Below are 22,540 nucleotides of genomic sequence, written 5' to 3' on the forward strand. Positions count from 1 at the left end.
ACAACTTCCTATATCAACTGATATGATTACCATATCACAGATGAGGAAATTAAAGCACACTGAAGTTAAGTAATCTATTTAAGATCATATGGCTTATAAGTGGCAGAGCCAAAAATTTCCCTACTCTTAGCTCAGTCTCTTAACTCCCATCCTATATGTACTTCCATGTATACCTAATAAGGATTCTGATTTCTAATATATATAAAAGAAGTGACTTTCCTAAGGCTACTTAGCACATAGCAGAGCAAAGGCCTGGCTTGAACTGTAGACTCCTTCCTTCTATAGTGTCAGGGCCTCCTCTATCATGTAATGATTTGAATAACAACCTAAAGACTCCACTAAAAAATGATTACAACTAATAAATGAATACAGTAAAGCTGCAGGATAGAAAATCAATATACAGAAGTATGTTACATTTTTATATACTAATAATGGGCTAGCAGAAAGAGAAATCAAGAAAACAATTCCATTTATAATTGCATCAAAAAGGATAAAACACTTATGAATAAGTCTAACCAGGGAGGTGAAAGACCTGTACTCTGAACACTGTAAGACATTAATGAAAGAAATTCAAAAGACACACATAAGTGGAAAGCTATCCCATGCTCATGGACAGAAAAATTAATATTGTCAAAATCGCCATCCTGCTCAAAGTGATTTATAGATTCAGTGCAATACCTACCAAAATACCAATGGCTTTTTCCACTGAACTAGGGTGAGTAATTCTGAAGTTTGTATGGAACCACAAAAGACCCCAAGTAGCCAAAGCAATCTTGAGAAAGAAGAACAAAGCTGGGGGTATCATGCTCCTTGATTTCAAATTATATTACAAAGCTACATGATTAAAACAGTATGGCACTGGCACAAGACTAGATACATGGATCAGTGGGACAACACATAGAGCCCAGAAATAAACCCATGCATGTATTGTCAATTAATATATGACATAGAAGGCAAAAATATAAATGGGGAAAAGACTGTCTCTTTAGTAAATGGTGTTGGGAAAACCAGATGGCTACATGCAAAAGAATGAAACTGGATCACTATCTTACACCATACACAAAAATAAACTTGAAATGGATTAAAGACCTAAATGTAAGACATGAAACCATAAAACACATGGAAGAAAACAGGTAGGAATCTCTTAAAACTAGCATTAGTAATTTTTTTCTGGATATGTCTCCCCAGGAAAGAGAAACACAAGCAAAAATAAACAAGTGGCACTATATCAAACTGAAACACTTCTGTACAGCAAAGGAAACCATCAACAAAATGAAAAGGCACCTACTTTATGGGCTAATATATTTGCAAATGATCTATCCAAGAAGAGTCTAATAACTATATAAAGAACTCATGTAACTGCACACCAGAAAAACCTCAAAAACCAAATTAAAAAATGAACAGAGGACCTAAATAGACATTTTCCAAAAGAAGACATACCAATGGCCAACAAGCACAGAAAAGATGCTCCACATCACTCAACATCAGGAAAATTCAAATCAAAACCACAATGATATATCCTCTCACACCAGTCAGAATGATTACTATCCAAAAAACAAGAAAACAAGCATTGGCAAGGATGTAGAGAAAAAGGAATGCCTCCTATGCTGTTGGTGGGAATGTTGGGTCCAGCCACTATAGGAAATAGTATGGAGGTTCCTCAAAAAGTAAAAATAGAAACATGCAAACTAGCAATTACACTTCTGGGAATTTACGCAGAAAACAAAATCTCCGATTTGAAAAGATATATGCACTCCTGATGTTCATTGCTGCATTATTTACAATAGGCAAGATATAGAAACAACCTTAGTGTCCATTGATAGAAGAATGCATAAAGAAGAAGTGGTACATATATGCAATGGAGTATTATTCAGCCATGAAATAGAGATTCTGCTGTTTGCACCATCAAAGATGGATCTAGAGGGTATTATGCTAAGTGAAATAAAATAGAGAAAGGCAAATACTATATGGTTTTACTTATATGTGGAATCAAATAAAACAAAACAAAAAACAGAAGTAGCCTCAAAGACACAGAGAAGAGGCTGTTGGTTGCCATGGGGGAGAGAAATGGGTGGGTGGATAAAATAGGTGAAAGGGATAAAGCACAAAATCCCAATTATAATATCAACTAGTTATGGGGATATAAAAGTACAGCATAGGGAATATAGTTAATATTGTAATATCTCTGTATATTGTCAGATAGTAGCTACATTTATTGGGGTGAGCACTTAATAATGTTAGGTAAATGTTGAATCACTATGTTACACACTTGAAACCAGTATAATACTGTATGTCAGCTATATTTCAATAAAAAAATAACAACTTACATGCTCAATTCTCAGTTTATGATAGGTTAGTTCGGTCTTAAAAATTTTTAGAGTGAATTAATAAAAATTAAATGCCATTTCCTGGCATTTTTAAAGAGGTGTATGTGTGTGTGTGTGTGTGTGTGTGTGTGTGTGTGTGTGTGTGTGTGTGTGTGTGTGGTTTTAACTGTGATATTAACAATTTTCTCCTAAATGATACTATGATTCTTTTCCAAGTGTGGGAGTTATCAGTTGTTAACCCTTCACATACAAATTTGTATGTATAAGTATTACCCAGCTTTCCATTTTGGGTTGATTAAAGTTAACTGCCTTACAGTTTGTGTGATAGCTTTGAAGCTTCAAATATATGCCTCTAATCATAAGTTTAACAAGAGACCATTGTAAAGGTTCATATATGAAGGTTTCTTTTACGTTGTCCAAGGAAGAACTCCTAAGTGATAATTCTTAGTGAGAGTTAACAGAGTCACCAATTGCTTCTAATATTCTTTTATGGCTTGAGGGATTTCATTTGCCTAGTATAGGTCACAAAAAAGAAATCTAAAGGGTGCTGCATAATCTTTGAAAAGCTTCTCCTCCTGTATTTACTAAGATTTATTGGGCAGAAATGCTAACATTTCATGGTCATCTGTGGGAGTTGTACATAAAGTTTGATGTTTAAGAATGGGAGGTGAGGAAATACCACTCACCAGTTTTGTGATTCTGGACAAGAATCTTTCAAAGTCTTGTTTTTCTTCTCTACTGAATACCAGTCTGGAATACCTGTTGCTCCTATACACAGATGTTATTGAAGGTATTGTGTAAATCAATATATATGGAAGCATAAATGATTAAGTGTTATACAAATAACAAGAACAGGTGTACCGACACTTGTATTACTAGTTTGGTACTATGAATTTGGGGGTGATTTGTTTATTTCAGTCCTTAAGTAGGAATTTCAATATCATTCTTTAAGCTGCAGAGGAGAAAAAGACAGAAAAGGAGATGTGTGTAGAGTAGGAAAGTACTTCTATTTCAAGTAAAAATCCTCAACTATATTCAAATATTAATCATGGGCCTCTTATTCAATTATTGATTTTATAAAGAATTGGTAAAGATATCTTAGAACAATACTGTAACATATTTGTTCTATGAAAGGATGAGCAAAAGACATTTGGTACTTCATTTTTGATTTATTTAATTGTCATGTCTATAAGCAGCAAAGTTCTATTTCAAAAGTAATTGAACTCTTCAAGTGAACTGGCCTAATGTGACTATCCTTTTACTTAAAATAAAAATTTTGATGTTTTCTTGGGTTCCTATTTTTTCATAAAGACAACTGATCTATAAAGTAAAAAAAAAGGATTTCAGGAAACCAAAATGTCAGATTCCCTTAACAGACTAGCTGGCTAGTTTCTTCTTGGCAAGGGCCCTGATGTAAATCTTAGCCTTGCTATTGAATCTACTGTCTTCCTCTCATGAGAAGTACATTGATGAGGAATCCAGATAAAATTAAAACTCTGTTTTGTCGAAGGGCAAGATGCTAGAAATGCATGGAAGATGCAAGGTGCATGGTAATATTCCTCCCCCTGACTAAAACAGGAGAGGGTTTTGCTCGGATCTTCACATTGAGGATCTGCAAGTGCTTCTGGAGGTAAGATCCACAAAAGCATGGAGATCCCCACAAAGACTGAGCCTCCAGAATTTTTTATTTTTAATTTTAAAAGCATTTGATAAATTAGAAAACATATTTGTAATACATATACTGCAGGATTTATTATTAAGAATCTAACAATTTCAATGAAAATTGGACATAAATAGGATACTCACCAAAAATATGTCTCTAAATATATTTTAAAAGTTCGTTCTTGCCAATTTATTTTATTGTGATAAGAACACTTAACATGAGATCTATCCTCTTGACAGTTTCAACTGTGCAATACAGTGTCCTTAACTGTAGACACATGTACAGCAAACCACCAGACTCTATTCATCTTACAAAACTGAAACTTTATACCTGTGGATTAGCAACTCATTTCCCCCTCTCCCCAGAGGCAGTAACTGATAAGGAACACTCAAATGGTAATTTCTGATGAATTGTTAAAGGCTGAGAGTTAGATTGAGAGTTAAAAATGTCAGAAGATATTCCTAGAAGTTCTAACCATGTAGTCCATATTCAGCCTTCAGCAATTCATCAAAATTAACCATTTAAGTGTACCTATCAGTTACTGTCTCCAGGGGTTCCTGTTCCCGATTGGTTGGTCTTGTCTGTGATTCTCTTTTCATCTGCTAATGGATTGCCTGTGAGATCAGCTCTCTGATGGCTGTGAGAGAAGTTGTTCATTTGCAGCTTCTTCAGCATTTTGTGTTGGAGGATGGGAATGATGCCTTTCCAGCTCTTTACACGTTGGAGCTGAATGTAGAAGTCCTAACATTTTTTTAGTCTAATAATTTCTTCATAATAGCTTGAGATGTACTTCACATACATAAAATTCACCCATTCTACTCTTAGTAGCAGTCTATGAAGATTCTAATTTCTCTGTAGCCTTACCAACTTTTGATTATAGTCATACTGTTACGGAAAATACTGGGGAAAAAAAGCCTGGACTAGATCACCGACGGAAAAACCAAGCAGCACTCGGAGTTCTTGGAGTGTTGAGGCTTTATTTCACACCGGTGAGCTCAGAGGGGAGTAATCTCCCAAAAAGTTTGAGCCCCTAACAAAGGCAAAGGGAGCAATTTATACCCTTCTGCTTCCTTATCTGTAACATTCTTACGTGCGCAGCAAGCGAGCAGGCAAGGGGGAGGGAGTTTAGGGAGTGAACCTTGGGAACCGGTGCTCAGCAGAGCGGGAAACCAAGGGAGTGTATTTTTTTGTTTGGGTTGAGGAGGGGGGCGAAGTGGAGGGGAGCCACCCGCTAGGTTGCTGTCCTTGTAAATTTTCCCTATCAATACTAGTCGTTGTTAATTATCTAGTTGTGGTTTTTGTTTCCTATTTTGCTAATGATATTGAACATCTTTTTATGTATGTATTGGCCATTTGTATATTTTCTTCAGAAAAACATCTAACCAGATTATTTTGTTAGGCAGGAAAATAGATATGGGCGGGGTGGAAGAGAAAAAGACCAGAAAGTCCACTAAAAAAGACCCAAAATTAATCAATTAAAGCTCAAAAACCCAAGAGCAACTTGGCCTGGAATGTTTGAATATTTCCCAAAGGAAGGTACCTCAGCATAGCCCATGTCTTTATTGTGTTAATCATGCAGGCCCAGTTGACTCTCTTTACCTTTACCTATATGCTGTTTTTCTCCTTCTGGCCCTAATCAAGTAGTTTGTAACCTAGGCAACTAATTTAGCATGCAGGCACAGCCATAAACAACATAGTAAAAGGCAGGAAGGATTCCATCTTAAAGACTGTATTTTAATACCCAGGAAGTTAAAAATGTAAGATTCTTAACTTACTCTTTAGCAGACAATGTCAGTCCACTTTGGGGGCTGGGCAGGCAGCCTGTTTGGTATGTTCCCAGACCAAGATGCCCTCATCGCAGGGAGAAATCAGAGCAGGAAATTCCTTGTGTTGTTACTTCTAAGTATCAGAGACCACCTAACAGGTCTGCACCCCCATTCCTTTGTCACATTCCTAAAGAATCCTTAAAAGGGGGAACCCCCAACCTTTCGGGCGCTCCTCTCTGTGAAGTCGCCCGCACTTTCTAAGTGCGTAACCTTTTAACCTTAAACTTTCTCTTCCCACCCTTTCAGGGCGCCTCTCCTTGCTGAGGCTGCTGCTTGCACTTCTCTAAGTAAATAAAACTTTCACTCTGCTTCACCACTGTGTCTCTGCCCTTCAATTCTTTGTCGCCGCAGGGACAATGACCTAGGAAAACACACAACACTCCACCAACAATTTGCCCATTTACAATTGGGTTATTTGTCTTTTCATTAAGTTGTGAAAGTTTCTATGTAATTTAGATAAAAGGTCCTCAAGAGGTAAATGATTTATAACTACTTGTGTTTGACGATGGTATTCGGCGGGCGCGCCTCCGCCCAGCGAACCTCGGAGCGTCTCCGCGGCAGACGCGCGCCAGACGACGCCCACGGAGGGCCGGTGACGCCCGCGAGCAATGCGGGGCGACCCTTCCAGCCGCCGCCGCCGCCGCCGCGCGCGTTCCTGCCCGCGTCACGCCAGAGCTGGCGGGGGGCGGGACCCCGGGCGGGACTCCCGGAGCCGCCCCTCAGAGCCGGCCGGCCGCCTCGGCCCAGCGCAGCCAAGGAAGCCGCACTGGATGGGCCGCGGCCGGAGCCAGCTGCACACGCAGGGCAGACACCGGAGAGCGCGGGCGGCGGGGGCGGCGCAGGCTGGGGGGTTCCCCGTCGCCCCCGGCGCGGCGAGGAGCCGTTTGTCGTCCCCGCGCTGCGACAGCTATGGGGGGGCGCGGCGGGAGGTGGAGGCGCTGCGACTCCGCGCTGGGGCGGGGAGGGTGCGCTCGGCGGCGGCGCGGCTGCTCCGGCGGCGGCGCGGGAGAGCGGGCTGCCCGCACTTCGCGCCGCAGGCTCCGGACCCCAGCGGGGGGCGCGCGGCGGCAGTGTCTCCGACCCCCGACCTGACTGCGGCCCGACGCCGCGGCGCGAGTGCTTCCCACGGGCCGTTTCCATTCCTGGCAGGGAGGGAGTGGGTGCGGCACGCCGGCCCCTCGCCGCTCGCTTTGGGCGGGGGAGGGCAGCGGGGGCTTGGGGCTACCCCGAAACCAGCCCTTGCCGGCCGTGCGGCGCGGGGGCGGGGGAAGCGGGAGGAGAGTTTTCCTCGCGCTCTGCCTGCCTGCGCGATGACCGCCCCTCCGCCGCCAGCGCCGCGCGGTTTTCTCCAACCCCCTGCCTCGCTTGTGATGTGGGCTAAAAGAATATTTTACTGTTCTTTAGGCACCGTCTCAGCCTGCTCAACCCTTAAAATGTACAACTTCCGAGTCCTGTGATCGGATTAAGGAAGAGTTTCAGTTTTCACAGGCTCAATACCACAGGTAGCGATGTTGATTTTAGCTGATCGTCCTATTGCTTAGCTCTTATCGTACCCCACAGACACATACAAACACCTCCCTCTTTTGGCCACCACAAAGGGATTGTCGCTTTTCCTCGTGGGCTGAAAGGGCAAGTCAAGGCCTTTTTTCCTTAGGTGCAAAGAAATCAAGCATTCCTCTCTTCTCCCTTAAATAAGAGAAAAAAAAGAGGGCACAACAATTGCAACTGGGGAGACTTGGAAAACGCTGAGGCCAAACTTTCTATCATCGATTTACTGGGGCCAGGAGGATGGAAGGCTGGGAAGGGTCTGGGGCCTTTTGACCTCCTTGGTTCTCTAATACTGCGGTCTTGATTCCTTCTCACATCTTCCTGCCGTTCACTGAAAACACCAAGAACTGAGCGAGGGCCCTGGAAAGTCGCAAGCAAGCATTTTCATTACTTCTGTTACGGAAAAATGTTTTCGTGTTAGAGACGCCCATTGGAGTCCCTTTGAAATATTTTTCTTTTGCTGGCTTTTTTACAACGTGTAATTCTTTCAGAAATGCAAGGACCAAAACAAAACACTGAAACTGATCCACACTGTGCCCCTGGGTGCTGGTGTTCAACTTGTGTCTGTGTTGTGGAGGGAAAAAAATAAGACGTAAGTTGGACTTGATTCATATTTTCATTAACATCTTTGGACTATTAAAGAAAAAACTCCCTTGTGACATTTTGGGGGACATATTGTGCTTGGATGTGTAGACGTTATTGATATTTACTTGTTATTGTTTAATTAAATGAATTTAGTGAGTATTCATTTCTGGAATTGGTTCGGTTATTTGAATTGGCTAGGATTTTTTTTTATCTTAAAACAGAAAAAAAAAAAACCTACACTTGGTGGGAATCAAAAGGCAAGGGTAAGTTCGGGTAAAGGAAATCCTGGGGCAAAAACACCTCTAAAAACCGAAATCAGTCAAAAGGAGAAATAAAGTTTAAATCTGTTTATTGCTCACAAACTGCAGTCCCAGGCTCTTTCTCCTCTGCTCTGGAAGAAGCCAACCCACAAGCAAGCAAGCCCCTCCCCTTAACCTCTTAGGTTCACACACAACTTTAGTTGCCCAGGTAATTACCCATTGATACGGAGATTAACTTCACCCCTGAGGATATGCAAATACAGTAAAGCGGGAGAGATATTCTGGAAATGTTACAATTTTACCCACAGGCCACCCCTCTAGAAATCTCTCCTTACAATCTGCTTCTTCCCCTTCTTCCAAAAAGGTCCCTGGGTGAGAAAACTGGAGCATTGTGACCAGACTAATGACACAATAATAGCAACAGCAATAAAATTATGACAGTCCTCAAACCGGAGGATTCAGCTACGTTCAAAATCATGCAGATTAAGTCCGTAGCTTGTCCATTCAATAGGCAGGCAGTATACGAGAGCAATCATCATGCGGCAGCTGCAGCCAGGGGGCGCATTCAGGCCACAAGGACTGTAGGAGAAAATAACCTTAAGGGCAATAAGATACATGTTTTAATGACACTAGCATAGGCAAATCTTGTCCATCAGGTAGGATACATGCAAGAGAGTGGTCTTGTGATAAGACAGTGGCATGAATGGGATCTTGTCCTGGTCTAGTATACCAGACTTTCACCCCCCTCCCTGTGGGAGTTACAGATGGGTTGATACATAGGGCTACGGGAGGTACATGCACTGGCTATAAAGATAAAACTTCACCACAAGATGCTCTTACCTCCTGGATGTTTTGGGTACACTGCCATGACCTTTGGGGGTCATTCAGTTGTGACTCCATGAATACACAGGAGACCAGCTGCCAGGCCTTTCCCCCAAGGTGCCAGAAGGGCCAGCCATCGCTGGTCCATGTGTCAAAATGTCCAGGGCCAGGTCCATTCAACAGTGTCTCCAGAGCTTAATGCAGTAGGGAATGGCAGCAGGATGTTGCTCTACTGGCTGTACCCTGGCTTCAATAGCTCTTCTTTGGTTTGGATGTACAATTGTATAGGAGAGGCAGCAAGGTGTGTGAGCATATCCACAGGGCTCAAGAGCTCCTTTACGTGGCTTCTCATTCAGATGCCACAGCACCGTCCATAGGCTAACTGACCAACCCTGTAGACTATTGGTGTCTGACTTCAGGCCAGATTTTGACAAACCATTGTACCTATCATGCCTGCCCTGGTAGGATTATATGGTACATGAAATTTCCACTTTATTCCTAATTGCTGCACCCATTCTTGTAATGCATGTCCAGTAAAATGTGTGCCTTGTTTGCTTTCAATCACCTGCAACTGGCCATAGCCTGCAAAGAGATGCTCTAGGCCCCTCTTGATGGTTTGCTGATCTGCACAACATGCAGGAAAAGCAACCAATAGTCCAGTAGCCGTGTCCGCACATGTCATGGCATACCGATATCCTTCTGATATGGGCAGAGGCCCAATACAGCCTATTTGCCACCTGACAAGGAGTATTGGCCCCCTTACTATTGCCCCATGTTGTTGTGGGACTCGGTATAAGTCCCTCTTAGAACACACAAGGCACCCCTTCCGGGCTCTGCTGACTTTTTCAAAGGTCAGTGGCAAGCCCCACTGGTGGGTTACAGCCCACATTGTCTTTTGCCCCGTATGCAACAAATGCTGGTGTAGCCATTGGGCCACATCAGAGGCAGGCTTTCCATCTAGCCAGTGCACCTGGGCCAATGTGTCTGCTTCATCATTCCCTGGGGATGCCAAAGGCAAATGGCCAGTCACATGATATACGGTAACAGTCTTAGTCTGACAGAGGCCCATAGGTCTTGCCATAACTCTTGCCCCCAAAGGGGCCAGTGAACAACCATCCAGTTGGCATGATACCATGTCGGTAGCCACAGGGTCAAGCCCCAAAAGACAGCCCAGCTGTCAGTGCAGACAACTATGGGGGAGGGCTCCTGGGTGATCACAAGCCATATTGCCCATAACTCAGCCCATTGGCTGCTCTTCCCCTCTCCATCCTCCATCCATATTGTCTCAGTCTTAGGATGGAAAGCCACAGCCCTCCACCTCAGGGGCTGCCCACGACTGGAGCCATCTGTGTACCAAGCAAGTTCAGGTATAGGGGCTTAGGGGCTTTTCTTTCCTGATAAGGAGTCTCGGCTACCAAGGGCTGAAAACCAAGCTCTTCCTGCTTTCCACTGGTGTAGGTCACTGGCCCCAATAAGCGTTGAAGTTCTTCACTTAAGGGGCTAGTAGAAAGGGCACTGTGCTGCTCTAAATATGCACCCCAATTGGCCAGTGTAGGTGTCTGTGCCACGCCAGTCCATGGCCTTTGCATTCAGTCTCGCACCCACGCTGGGATGGAATAGGTTGTTATTACCTTAGTCAGAGCTGTTCCAGCAATGGGCTCCGTAGCCAGCATGGCGTGGTACACAGCAGCCATTTGCTTTTCTGTCAAGGTGTATTGGACCCCTGCCCCTTTCCATAGTTATGACCAGAATCCAATAGGTTGGCATGTCCTTTCAAGCCGCCGCTAAAGACCCCATACATGACCATCTTCAGTTACATGAACATCTAGCTCACAGGGCCTTGATGAGTCCTTTACACTCAAGGCTTGTACAGCCTTGACTGCCCACTTGGTAGCAGTAAAAGCAGCTGCACATGTCTCATCCAGTCCCACTTGATGCCCTTTCATACCAACTGGTATAAGGGCTTCAGAAATTGTGCCAAATGTGGGATAAACACTCTCCAGTAACTCAAAAGACCCAAAAACTCTTGTAATACTGCCACAGTAGTAGGGGTGGCGAAAGCCTAGACCTTGTCTATAACTGCTTCAGGAACAACTTTAGTTTTACCCAATCAGACAACTCCCAAGAATTTCACAGACAAATCGGGTCCCTGAACCTTGGTGCTGTTCACAGCCCATCCTTTTTTCCTGTAGATGTCGCAACAGTCTAGAAACTGCCCCTTCTAAATCTGAAAGAGAATCAGATGTGAGCATAATAGCATCAATGTAGCGAATACGACTGCACTGTTTGCAGTTTCCTCCATGTGGCCAAGACCTGGGCTACAAGTCCATGACATATGGTGGGACTGTGGAGATATTCCTGTGGAAGGATAGTAAATGTCCTCTCCCAGCCTTCCCACATGAAGGCAAACTGTTCCTGGCTTTCCTGTGATATGTCAGTAGAGAAGAAAGCATTAGCAAGGTCTAGTACATAATGATATGTTCCCAGCTCATGGCTGAGGGTGTCCAGAATGGCTGCTATAGAGGGACAGCAGCATGCAAAGCAGTGTGACTTTATTCAATTCCCTGTAGTCCACAGTCATACGCTAGGAGTCATCTGTCTTTCTCACTGACCACACTGGGGAATTAAAAGGACTATGATTGGGCTTTATGATGCCCACCCTCTCCAACTCCTGTAGAGGTTCTCCAATTTCCTTGTGCCCCCCAAGCAATTTATACTGCCTAATATTTCACCCACCAAGGTACAGGCAGAGCCTCAGGTGGGTGCTTAGCATGTCTCCTCAGAACTGCCTTTACCACACGTACCCTCAGTCTGAACTCACCTGCAGTGGTCTGTAACCACAGGCCCTGCAGGATATCTACCCCCAAATACATTCAAGGATGGGAGAAATGTACACGATATACTCCTTTGGGGGTAAACGCCCTATTCACAGTGGGATTGGGGCTTTCTTCACTCTAATGCCTTACCCCAACAAGCTATCAATCACAGCAGGGGTCCCGAGAAAACACTCAGGGTTGCCATGAATCAAAGAATAGTCAGCTCCTGTGTTGTCCACCAGCGCCAGGCCACGTTGTACATTCACAGGGGACCAATGAATTCCTAATTCTACATGTGGCCTCTGGTCCCATGTCCCCCAAGGTGGGGACTTTGACCACCCCCCCCAGTCAAACCATGATGCCCAATCATCCTCCTATGGGGGTGAGGGCTCAGGTGAATCCTAAGAACTGTCCCAGGAAGTTTTGCAGGGATACAGGCCGGGCATGAGGCCTTGACTCTGGTTTCCGTGTCCTGGACCTCAGCCACTGGAACAGCTGCTCTGGCTTTAATTGGTGCTGCAGTTCTAACAATATTCTATTGGGCTGCCCATCGAGTTTTTCTTTCACTTACCAGGCCTTTATCAAATCAACACACATCAGGGTCCTCGAGACCTTCACGGGGCCTTTTGCACCTCTCCTTTCAGTCGTGGCCTGTACTTTCCTCCTTGCCCTTATTGTTTCAACCTTTCCCAGATCTACTAAAGTACAAGTATAGTCTCTTATGAGTTGCCCTAGGTGGGGGGCAAGAGTAGTCACTAGGGACCCAAAGAGACATGAGGGAGCTGTATACAGCACCAGATTTCTCATTCCTACAGTGAACACCTCCTCATCAGGGCCCTGGGGGTCCATATTATAGATGATGTTTTTCATACCCAATTCCCACAGTACCTGTTGGAGCTCTGCATAGGTTTTCCAACTACTGGGAAAATATGATAAATCACCCTAATTAGGTAAAACTATCCTGATGGCAGCTGTCAGCCATTCCAGGAGTGTTTGATTCCCTGAGGCATGACAGGCATTTTGCAACCGCTGCTTGAGGGAAGGGTGAGTCGTCAGGGAAGCCATTCTACTCATCTCAGTACCTGACACAGCAACGTTTTCCACCCTCATATCCCAGAGAGGTAAAAGCCATGTAGGCAGAGATTCCGATGGCCTCTGCCTATAGCCAGCGCTCATGTCCACCTGGGTATAGGGGCGGAGCATGGAGTGCTCCACAACCTGGGGAGAGCACAGCTCCTTCCCCTCAAGAGCCCACAGTTATTTCGTTTATATTTTCTTAATTACAGGTCGGTGGGCCTTTAAAACAGGAGATGGCACCACCAGTGGTGGTCTGGGTAGCAGATCTGCCAATGGCCCCGCCTCCTCCTCTTCTCCCTGGGGCTCCCACCAAAGGCTCCTCCTCCACCATTTCTGAGGCTGAAGGCACTACTCTTTCCTCCCCACACCACCCACAGCCTCCTGCAACATGGCGGCTTCTCCAGCTGTCTTCCCCCTTGCGGCTGCTAAGGAATCTTCTCTCCTCTCTCCTTTAATCTAATGAGGGTGGTATTTAAGATAATTGGTTTGGCATTGTGTAGGTGATGGCTTAAGGAAGGGAATGTATCTTTTCATTTGAAGGATGTAAGTCAAGATCTTAATTACTTCTGTCTTGAACAGCCTGAAGCTGGAATGAGAGAAATTTGCCAGTGAGAAAGAAGACAAAAGATGCAGTGGCATTATATCACGGTAAGAAAACTGTGTCACAGATTAGAGTGCCTGTTAGTTTGGGATACTGTTAGGCAGGAAATAGATATGAGCGGGGTGGAAAGAGAAAAAGGCCAGGAAAATTCACTAAAAAGACCCAGAGTTCATCAATTAAAGCTCAAAAAGCCAGGAGCCACTTGGCCTGGAATGTTTGAATACTCCCCAGATAAAGGAGGGTACCTCAGCATAGCCCATGGCTTTACTGTGTTAATCATGCAGGCCCAGCTTATTGTTTTACCTTTACCTGTATGCTGTTTTTTTCTCCTTCTGGCCCTAATCAAGTAGTTTGTAACCCACACAATTAATGTAGCATGCCGGCCCAGCCATAAACAACATAGTAAAAAGCAGGAAGGATTCCATCTTAAAGGTTGTATTTTAATACCCAGGAAGTTAAGAAGTAAGATTCTTTAGCAAACAGACAATAATTCAGCCCACCTTGGGGGCTGGGCAGGCAGTCTGTTTGATATGCTCCCAGACCAAGATGCCCTCATGGCAGGGAGAAATCAGAGCAGGAAGTTCCTTGTGTTAGGTTAATTCTAAGTATTCAAAGACCACTTAACAGGTCTGCACCCCCAGGCCTTAGTCATATTCCTGAAGAAGCCATAAAAGGGGAACCCCCAACCTTTCGGTCTCTGAGGTCGCCCGCACTGTCTAATTGTGTAACCTTTTAATCTTAAACTTTCTCCAACCTTTGACGGTGCCTCTCCTTGCTGAGGCTGCCTGCTGCACTTCTCTCTTTAAGTAACTTTAAATAAAACTTTTACTCTGCTTCCCTACTGTGTCTCTGCCCTTCAATTCTTTGTTGCGTTGGGTACAAGAACTGAGGAAAATACACAACCTCCCCCAAGAATACCAAGAGCACGAATACAATCAGATTGCTGGGGGCTGCAAGGTAGGTCACAGTTGCAGTGCCAGTGTACTGAGGTGGTGAGACTGTGACCATTAGCAACCTGTATTCCAGAATGTTATAACTTGGCCTCTGACAACCAGCTTTGATATGAATTTTCAAAAAGTTAAGCTGCCTTGGGTATAATTTTCTGTGCTTTGTTTTTACAGATTGGAAAAAGAAAAAACTTCACCGGCAGGGTCTTGGCATACGAGGTGGTGAGAGTCAACCTGGTCAGGGAGCCTGTGCAGGTGGCTGAGGAAGACAGGAGGCATGAGCTACAGCCAGGAGCAGCCAGTGCCAGGAGGGCCAAGTGTGCCAGGCAGGGGTGGGCATCTGGAATGTTTGAATACTCCCCAGATAAAGGAGGGTACCTCAGCATAGCCCACGTCTTTACTGTGTTAATCCTGCAGGCCCAGCTTATTTTTTTACCTTTATGTATATACTGTTTTTTTTCTCCTTCTGGCACTAATTAAGTACTTTGTAACCTAGACAACTAATTTAGCACGCAGGCCCAGCTGTAAACAACATAGTAAAAGGCATGAAGGATTCCATCTTAAAGATCGTATTTTAATACCCAGGAAGTTAAGGGCCCATAGCCCTCCATGGCTCCAGAGTTGACTTCACGGTGCTCCTGCTGTCCCTCGCCCCTGGCCTTTAGCCACAGCTTTTCCCTTGGCTCCCCCTCCCAAGGCAGCTCCAGGCTGGCCCATTACAGGCTCTTGGAGGAAGGAGGACCCAGCAAAGAAGAGAGATTCTTTACCTTGGCCGAAGTGGAATCAGGCTGTGCTCCTCCTCTGGTTCTCACAGGCAACCTCTGCAAGCTGGAAAGCAGAAGACACGGTCATGGTGGGCAAGGCAGGGACCTAGGGGTCTTATAGGAGCCTGAGTGCCATGTGCCTTTACGGAAGACACTGGGAAGCTTAGAGTCTGGAGCCCAAGCCTCATTGTCCAAGGCCGCAGGATCCCTGATGGCGATGGCAAGGCTTATGACGGGGATCGCTTTGTCATTTGCCAAGTGCTTCTACATCTGTTACCCACTGCGGCCCTCACAGCCACCCTCTGGGGGAGACAAGCCGAGGGCCACCGCACAGAGGCACCTGAGGGAAGTTCAACACCTTGTCCACACGTGGACCTGGAGTCCCCCCTTCCAATCCGGGCACTCTTTGTCTTCTTTACTTTGTTTTGAAATCTATTTTATTTGATACAATTACCACAACTCCTGCTTTTTTCTCCCTATTATTTGCATGAAATGTCTTTTTCCATCCCTTCACTTTTAGTCTATGTATGTCTTTGTATGGTTTGAAATGAGTCTCTTGTAGACAGCATATAGATGGGTCTTGATTTTTATTCATTTTGTAACTCTATGTCTTTTCAATGGTGCATTCAGTCCATTTACATCTTATGGTGATTATCGATACATATGTACTTTTGCCATTGAAGGCTTTAGATTCATGATTACAAAAAGTTCAAGGCAGCTTCTTTCCTATCTAACAGTCTAACTTAACTTGCTTATTATACTATTTCAAACACAATTTAAAAGGTCTTTTTTCTCCCTTCTTTTTCTTCCTCCTCCACTCTTTACATATTAGGTGTAATATTCTGTACTCATTGTGTATCCTTTGACTGGGTTTGTAGGTACTTGATTTAATTTTGCATTTGCTTAGTAATTAATTGGTCTACTTCCTTTACTGTGGCTTTATTTTCTCTAGTGACAGTTATTTAGCCTTAGGAGCACTTCTATCTAGAGCAGTCCCTTTAAAATACACTGTAAAAACAGTTTATGGGTGGAAAATTCCCTCAACTTTTGCTTATCTGGAATTGTTTAATCCCTGCGTTAAATTTAAATGATCATCTTGTTGGGTAGAGTATTCTTGGTTGGAGGCCCTTCTGTTACATTGCATTAAATATATCATGACATTCCTGTCTGGCCTGTAAGTTTTCTGCTGAGAAGTCTGATGATAGTCTTTCCTTTATACGTGATCTTTTTTTCTCTGGCTGCTTTTAATATTCTGTCCTTATCTTTGATCTTTAGCATTTTAACTATTATATGTCTTATTATATATATGTCTTGGTGTTGTCTTCCTAGGGTCCCTTGTGTTGGGACATCTGTGCACTTCCATAACCTGAGAGACTATTTCCTTTCCCAGATTGGGGAAGTTTTCAGCAATTATTTCCTCAAAAACACTTTCTATCCCTTTTTCTCTCTCTTCTTCTGGTACCCTTGTAATGAGAATATTGTTCCATTTGGATTGTTCTTATTCTTTCATTCCTAGAAATTTTTTTCTCTCTATGCCTCAGCCTCTTTGTTTTCATGTTCTCTCATTTTTATTTCATTTACCATCTCTTCTACCTCATCTAATCTGCTTTTAAATCCCTCCATTGTATATATTATTTCAGAGACTCTATTTTTCAAAGTTTGTATCTCTTAAAGTCATCCCTGAGACCTTGAATATTTTTGTGGCTCCATGTGCATGTTTTTTATTTTTATTTTGAAATCTTTATCAAGAAGATTGGTGATTTCAGTTTCACTTAGCCCTCTTTCTGGTGTCTGTTGGATTCTTGTTTGCACAAGATTTTTTTGCTGTTTCATGTTTTTAGTGATTTCTATGGAGTAATAACTTTGGGTAGATGGCACACTCTAGTGCCCAGAAGCTCTACTCCCTGGAGCTTCCCAGCACCTGGAACAATGGCAGGGGTCGCAGGTGTGTGGCAGTGGCACCTGCTGGGAGGAAAGAGCTCTTTCCTGCTTCCTGGCTGCAGTGCCTGCTTCCACTTCCAGGTCCAGTGGGCCAAGTATGCAGAGAGGAGCCTCTGCATTACGCCCCTGTAGCTGCCATAGTTAGAGCCACCTTCCAGCTGGCATGGCGCGATAGTGGAAGCAGCAAGCGTGTGGACCAGTGACTGCTGGGATGAAGTAGTGGCAGGCTCCGTATTGCCGTAGGGGGCCTCAGCAGTGTATTGCCAGCCAGGGGGATGGAGCGTCCGAAGCTCCTGAAAGTTCCCAACCTGCCGTGCTGAGTGTGCTGGGATGATCTTGTCCATCTGTCCTTTCTCGTGAGCAGCAAGCTCTGTGTAATATTTGCCCCTTTAGCACCCATCTCACTGATGGGAACTCTTTCAATGTATCCCCCTTTCCTTTTTCTCTGAGTGGCTGGTTGTGGGTACCTGTTCTCCACAAGCAGTTGGAACCTCACTCTCTCCAAGTATTCTACCTGTCTTTGCTGTACAACCCCACTAAGCTCCAGAGCACCATGTAATGTGGGTTTATGCTCCTGGAGAAGATCTCCAGAGATGGATGTTTAGCAGTCCTGGGCTTCTGCTCACTCCCTGCTCCATTTTTCTTCCTGCAGCCTGTGAGCTAGGTTAGTGGGTGGGCTTCAGTCTCGCCAGATCACAGTTTTGCTACTTTACCCTTTTCTGTGATGTCTTTTCTTTTCCCCAGATGTAAGCAGTCTGTTGCAGTCTTCAGCTCACTCTTTCAGGATTAGTTGTATTTGCTGTATTTTTGCATTTTATGTGGTTTTGGGAGGAGGATTCTGCCTCACTTCTCATGTTGCTTTTTCCTCTGTCCCTCCCTGATCTTCTTTACATATAGCTAAACTCCTTCTGGCCAACAACTAGAAACTCTACTTCTGACCTGCATGGTGGCCATAAATGACAAAAGGGCTAAGTGACAAAACATGTATTTAGTACAATCTCAAGACTGCTTTAAACAATTATGTAAAGATAAAAGATTGGAAAGAAAGAGACTAAAATGCTAGAAATGGTTTCTCTGTGGCCCTGGGAAGACAGTTCAATATTGTTTTGGTCAAATTTCCCACAATAAAAAGTATTTACTTAATAAGGAAGAAATGTTAAGAAAATAGAACTAAACACTCCATCTAGACATACCTATAGAGGAGGGCACTAAAATTGAAATTGAGGGTGCCTTAGAATAGTGGAACCTGATTTTCTTCTGCCAACTCCCTCCTAATTGTTGAATTTCTTCACTTCTATCTTCGGGAGACTTGCCATCACATGGACACAGCTCCAGCCACTGGAACCCAGGGACAGGGGTGCCTCCAGCAGCACCTGTGTGTCAGATCCCAGACAGGGATTCTGACTGGTCCAGCTTGGGTCCTGGAACTCTCTGGGAACATGTGAATTTGGGGAGAGAATTCCCTGCCTTGCCTGGCCCCAATTACCCAGGATCCATGTCAGGAAGGACAAGATCTCCCCACAGAGGGCTTCTGTTACTAGCAGAAGAGGCAAAAGAAGACTGACAGCAAATCTGAGCAAGGAACTGTAACATCGTTGTGCATTTGTTTGTGTAGCAGCCAAGATAGGCACCTCTTCATGAGGTTATAGGGCCACTGGCATCCTAAATGTGGAAGCCCCACTTAGGGACCATTAATTGCAACCTATGTGAGGAGGTTAAGGACCACTGAGCCCACTGCCCCAACCTTGGAAAGGCTATTGGGGACACTGCGTATACCGCATTAGGAACATTTCTGCCATTACCTGTTTGGCTTGAAACTATTTGGCAAAGGCCCACCATGGGTAGCTGGTTGTCTCTCCTGTAGGAGGAAGAAGCCAGGTCATAGCTCTCCTCCTATGGCTTCTTTGAGAGTCATAAGTTGCATGATCTTAGGAACCAGAAAAAAAAATCCTGTCATGGAATGTTTTTTGTTTGGAGTTGCTGTGAAATGCACTTGGGGACATATTTCTCACCCCTTTTGGGATATGCTGCCCTTTGACACAAAGTCCATCCTAGGGCTACCCTGGGTTCTTGAGGACCACATATTGATAAAAGCTTTCCAAGGATCCAGGACCTCTGTGACATGGAGGGCACTTCTGGGAGCTCTGATTTGTGCCAATATCAGGATCCCACACCTGTGACAAGGAACCAGAACTCTGAGTGGGATTCTGGGGGTCTTTTTGCAGAAATGGGTTTAATTACAACCACAGGGTCCTCTGAAACTGTATAACTACATTTACCCCATCAATGTCCACACTGGTTTTCCTGAACCCTGAAGGTATGAGCCCAGAATTGCCCCTCCAAAGGGAAGAGCTGTGACTGGCTATTCCTGCATAGTCTGGGACAGATTCCACTCAGGTTGTAAAACTTACCAGGCTGTGTGGAGATCTGAGCTTGAAAGTGGAAGGCCATCATTTAGTGTAAAAAGACAGTTTCAGTTTACAATATGACAAAAGTGTTGGAGATGGATGGTGGTGAGGGCTGCAGAAAATGTAAATGTACTTAGTGCCACTGCATTGTGAAGATAAAAATTGATAAAATAAAAACTTTTATGTCTTTCTAACCACAATTTCTGAAAATGACAAGAAAATGTGTGGACCATAATCAATATCCAGGGAACAGTAAAGTTTGGAGAGCAATGTACAGGACTCCCCACTGTGTTCAAAGCAGCCACACAAAGCAGGTCCTCCAAAAAGGAGGATAAAAAAATGATCACCTGCTTATTGGGAAAAAGTTGGTATTTGTTAGTTTAAAAAATCTTCAAGTGGTTATCATAAAAAGAAAGAAGTAAAAATTTTGTTTGGCTTCTATGCTCTTTGTTGTTCAAAATTATTTTTCAGCTTGAAATCATAGATGTGATATGCTGTAGTGCTTTCAGGACCATAGATTCTTGAGGATTTACTCAGGTAAATGTTTATGAGGGGTAACGTGCTCTGCTTCCTCATTCCTCAACATTTGCTGAGCACCTATCTCAACAGGCCACTAGTTGAGGGGAACTGTGACTGCTCAGCCAGGTGGTCATTTAGGTCAACTCAACAGGTTCCTGAATAATTTGTTCTCAGGGGCTATTTTGATGTTGTAACCATGTTTTAGGAAGCCACCTGATGGTGAGATCAGACATTATCTTTGCAATAAGAATTCATGCCCTGGAGAGAGACCTGAGCCTCAAACCTCTCAAGCCCAGGACTCAGCAACTTCTAGACATAGGCCAGGACAGGGACAGAGTTTCTGTCCCAGATGAACACCCTGGCTGGGTGGTAGGCCAGGGAGGTGGGCCTGAAAGGGGATTTTGAGGAGTAGTCAGCCCACTTCCATTTGTACCCCTGGAAATGCTTGTGGCAGAGCAGGAAATGACCACAGCACATAGCTCCCATCTTCCCAGAAGCATCCAGCCTTAGATGGCTGCTGGCTCATGACTGTTGTTCACAAGGCCAATTCTTTGGTCAAAAGGGATTGAAGATATATGTGTCACAATGTAAGGTGCTGGAAAGAAGTGTCATAAATATCTGCAGCAGAGGTGCCCTGGAACTAAGTGTGGTGATCTCACTCTCAGGGCTGATGCTTGGGGATGGCACATGGCCAGGTGCCCAGGGATGGGACTTCAGCCTACAAGGCTCCTCTCGGGCACAGAGAGGGGACCCAGACCAGCCTTGGTGGTGAGGTTGGTCCCACTGAAATCAGAATTTGGCTATCAATGATTAACCACATTCTCTGGTGGCTGGAAACAGAGTTTGAGGGATTTAGACAAAATTGTAACGTTCAATTATTAACAAGTAGCCTCAGTGTCAGGCCATCTGATCACAGCTGGGCCCTTTTACGCTCCTCTGTTATGTATTTATATTGTAATGTAGTGCATGTGTATGTGTGTGATGTGTGTGCTTATATATATATGTGTGTGTGTCTGTGCATATATTGTATACATGTGTTTGCATTAGTGTATATGTGTAAGTGTATGTGTATATGTGAGTGTCATATATATGTTCTTACACGTAACTATGCTTATGTGTGTCTGCATATATGTACATAAGTGTGTATTGTGTGAGTGTATGCTTTTGTGCATATGTGTGAAAGTAAGTTTGTGTGTGTGTGTGTGTGTGATGTGTGTATTGCATGGAAATATATGCATTTGTCTGTGTTTCATGAGATGAGGATCTCTTGCCAAAACAAAAATCTTGTCTTGTTGGAAAAATCTTGAAGATTTGTTCTGTTCTTCTGCCCAAAAGACATGATCCTCCTAGAACAGCCTGGAGCACCCATTTCCACCATCAGGGTGACTAATGGCATTATGACCACTGTATTCCTTCCCACATCTTGAGGGCTTCCTGCTGTGTGAGCCCCATGGGGTTGTGCAGAGCCCTCGGGGTTTCATCAAACCAGCACTGATGACAATCTGTCCTCCAATAAAAGAGGGTGAGTCACTCTAAAGGGAGGCCAGTGCTGCTTCCTCTAAATCATGTGGTTCTGTGACAAGAATCTGAATCGGCATAAGAAGCCATGCATTTCATGCTGACCATGCATTATCCATCATCTGCAGGGAAAGTCAGCAAACCAAAATCCTTTTGGTGTCCCCCCCGCCACTCCTGGGGCTTGGGTTTGGTAACAATCACCTCCTTGACTTTTGGTGCAATTGGTGGCAATGAATGTTTCAGCTTTTTTCTAGACATATTTTAATGTAACTGAAATCATACAAAATGTATAATTTTATACCCTGCTTTATCTAACCTAACATTAAGAGAGTTTTGTAATGTTACTAGGTATTCAGAAACATCAGTTTTGATAGCTGCAGAATCCTGTACTAGTGTCATCATATCCCCACTGACTTAAGTGTTCTCCACCATGAAACACTTAGACATCTTTCCTATTATAAATAAAGCTGGCCTTCTTAAGAAATGTATTTTGGACATGAAATTTGCTTTTGCTTTTATCACATGACAAAATCTGAGGCGAGCAGCACTTATTGCTGAGCAAAAAATTACAGTTGTGTTGCTCTCTGTTTTCTTTTTTTCCTGGTATCATTATTTTATTCATTAACTGTTGAGATGTCTTATATCACTTTCCTACTACCTTTTTTTCTATACTTAATAGCTTTTAGAACACTACTCTTTGGGCAAGAGCAAAAAAATTAATCTTTCCAACAAACATCATGAAAGATAAAAATGTAAATTAATCATTATATTTACCAAGAAAACTTTCAGCTTCAAAACTCACTCTGAGTAATGCTGTGTAAACTTTTAGGATTGCTTTCAAATCTGGGGAACCACCATCAAGTTTTACTTTTTTTCATATCTAAGCTGTAGGATGTTAAGACATGTCAAGTATCCTCA

General features: G+C 43.9%; 2 protein-coding genes across 18 annotated transcripts in view; one reads left to right on the forward strand and one right to left on the reverse strand.

Moving 5' to 3' along the window:
• LOC108404833 (uncharacterized) overlaps positions 1–22,540 on the forward strand; it is a 99,607-nt gene that overhangs the window by 56,963 nt on the left and 20,104 nt on the right. For 6 of the 16 annotated variants that reach the window (XM_073228752.1, XM_036991250.2, XM_073228751.1 and 3 more), the window contains exons 3-6: positions 1,189–7,318; positions 7,471–7,956; positions 13,504–13,572; positions 14,647–14,804. In XM_073228752.1, the coding sequence (XP_073084853.1) occupies positions 6,295–7,197 (903 nt within the window). In that variant the 5' untranslated portion in view covers positions 1,189–6,294 and the 3' untranslated portion in view covers positions 7,198–7,318; positions 7,471–7,956; positions 13,504–13,572; positions 14,647–14,804. Of the gene's footprint in view, positions 1–1,188; positions 7,319–7,470; positions 8,111–13,503; positions 13,573–14,646; positions 14,805–22,540 lie in introns of those variants that run through there. The other 10 variants (XR_012127786.1, XR_012127785.1, XM_073228760.1 and 7 more) reach the window with 10 other exon arrangements.
• LOC108404830 (uncharacterized) overlaps positions 1–22,540 on the reverse strand; it is a 99,824-nt gene that overhangs the window by 38,580 nt on the left and 38,704 nt on the right. Inside the window, exons 3-4 of one of the 2 annotated variants that reach the window (XM_036991259.2) lie at positions 15,240–15,300; positions 8,282–8,805 (exon numbers count right to left, since the gene is read on the reverse strand). In XM_036991259.2, coding sequence (XP_036847154.1) covers positions 15,256–15,300 — 45 coding nt within the window. In that variant the 3' untranslated portion in view covers positions 8,282–8,805; positions 15,240–15,255. Of the gene's footprint in view, positions 1–8,281; positions 8,806–15,239; positions 15,301–22,540 lie in introns of those variants that run through there. The other variant, XM_036991258.2, reaches the window with a different exon arrangement.

The sequence above is a fragment of the Manis javanica genome, chromosome 2 (genome assembly GCF_040802235.1).
Source record: "Manis javanica isolate MJ-LG chromosome 2, MJ_LKY, whole genome shotgun sequence".
Classification (NCBI taxonomy): domain Eukaryota; kingdom Metazoa; phylum Chordata; class Mammalia; order Pholidota; family Manidae; genus Manis; species Manis javanica.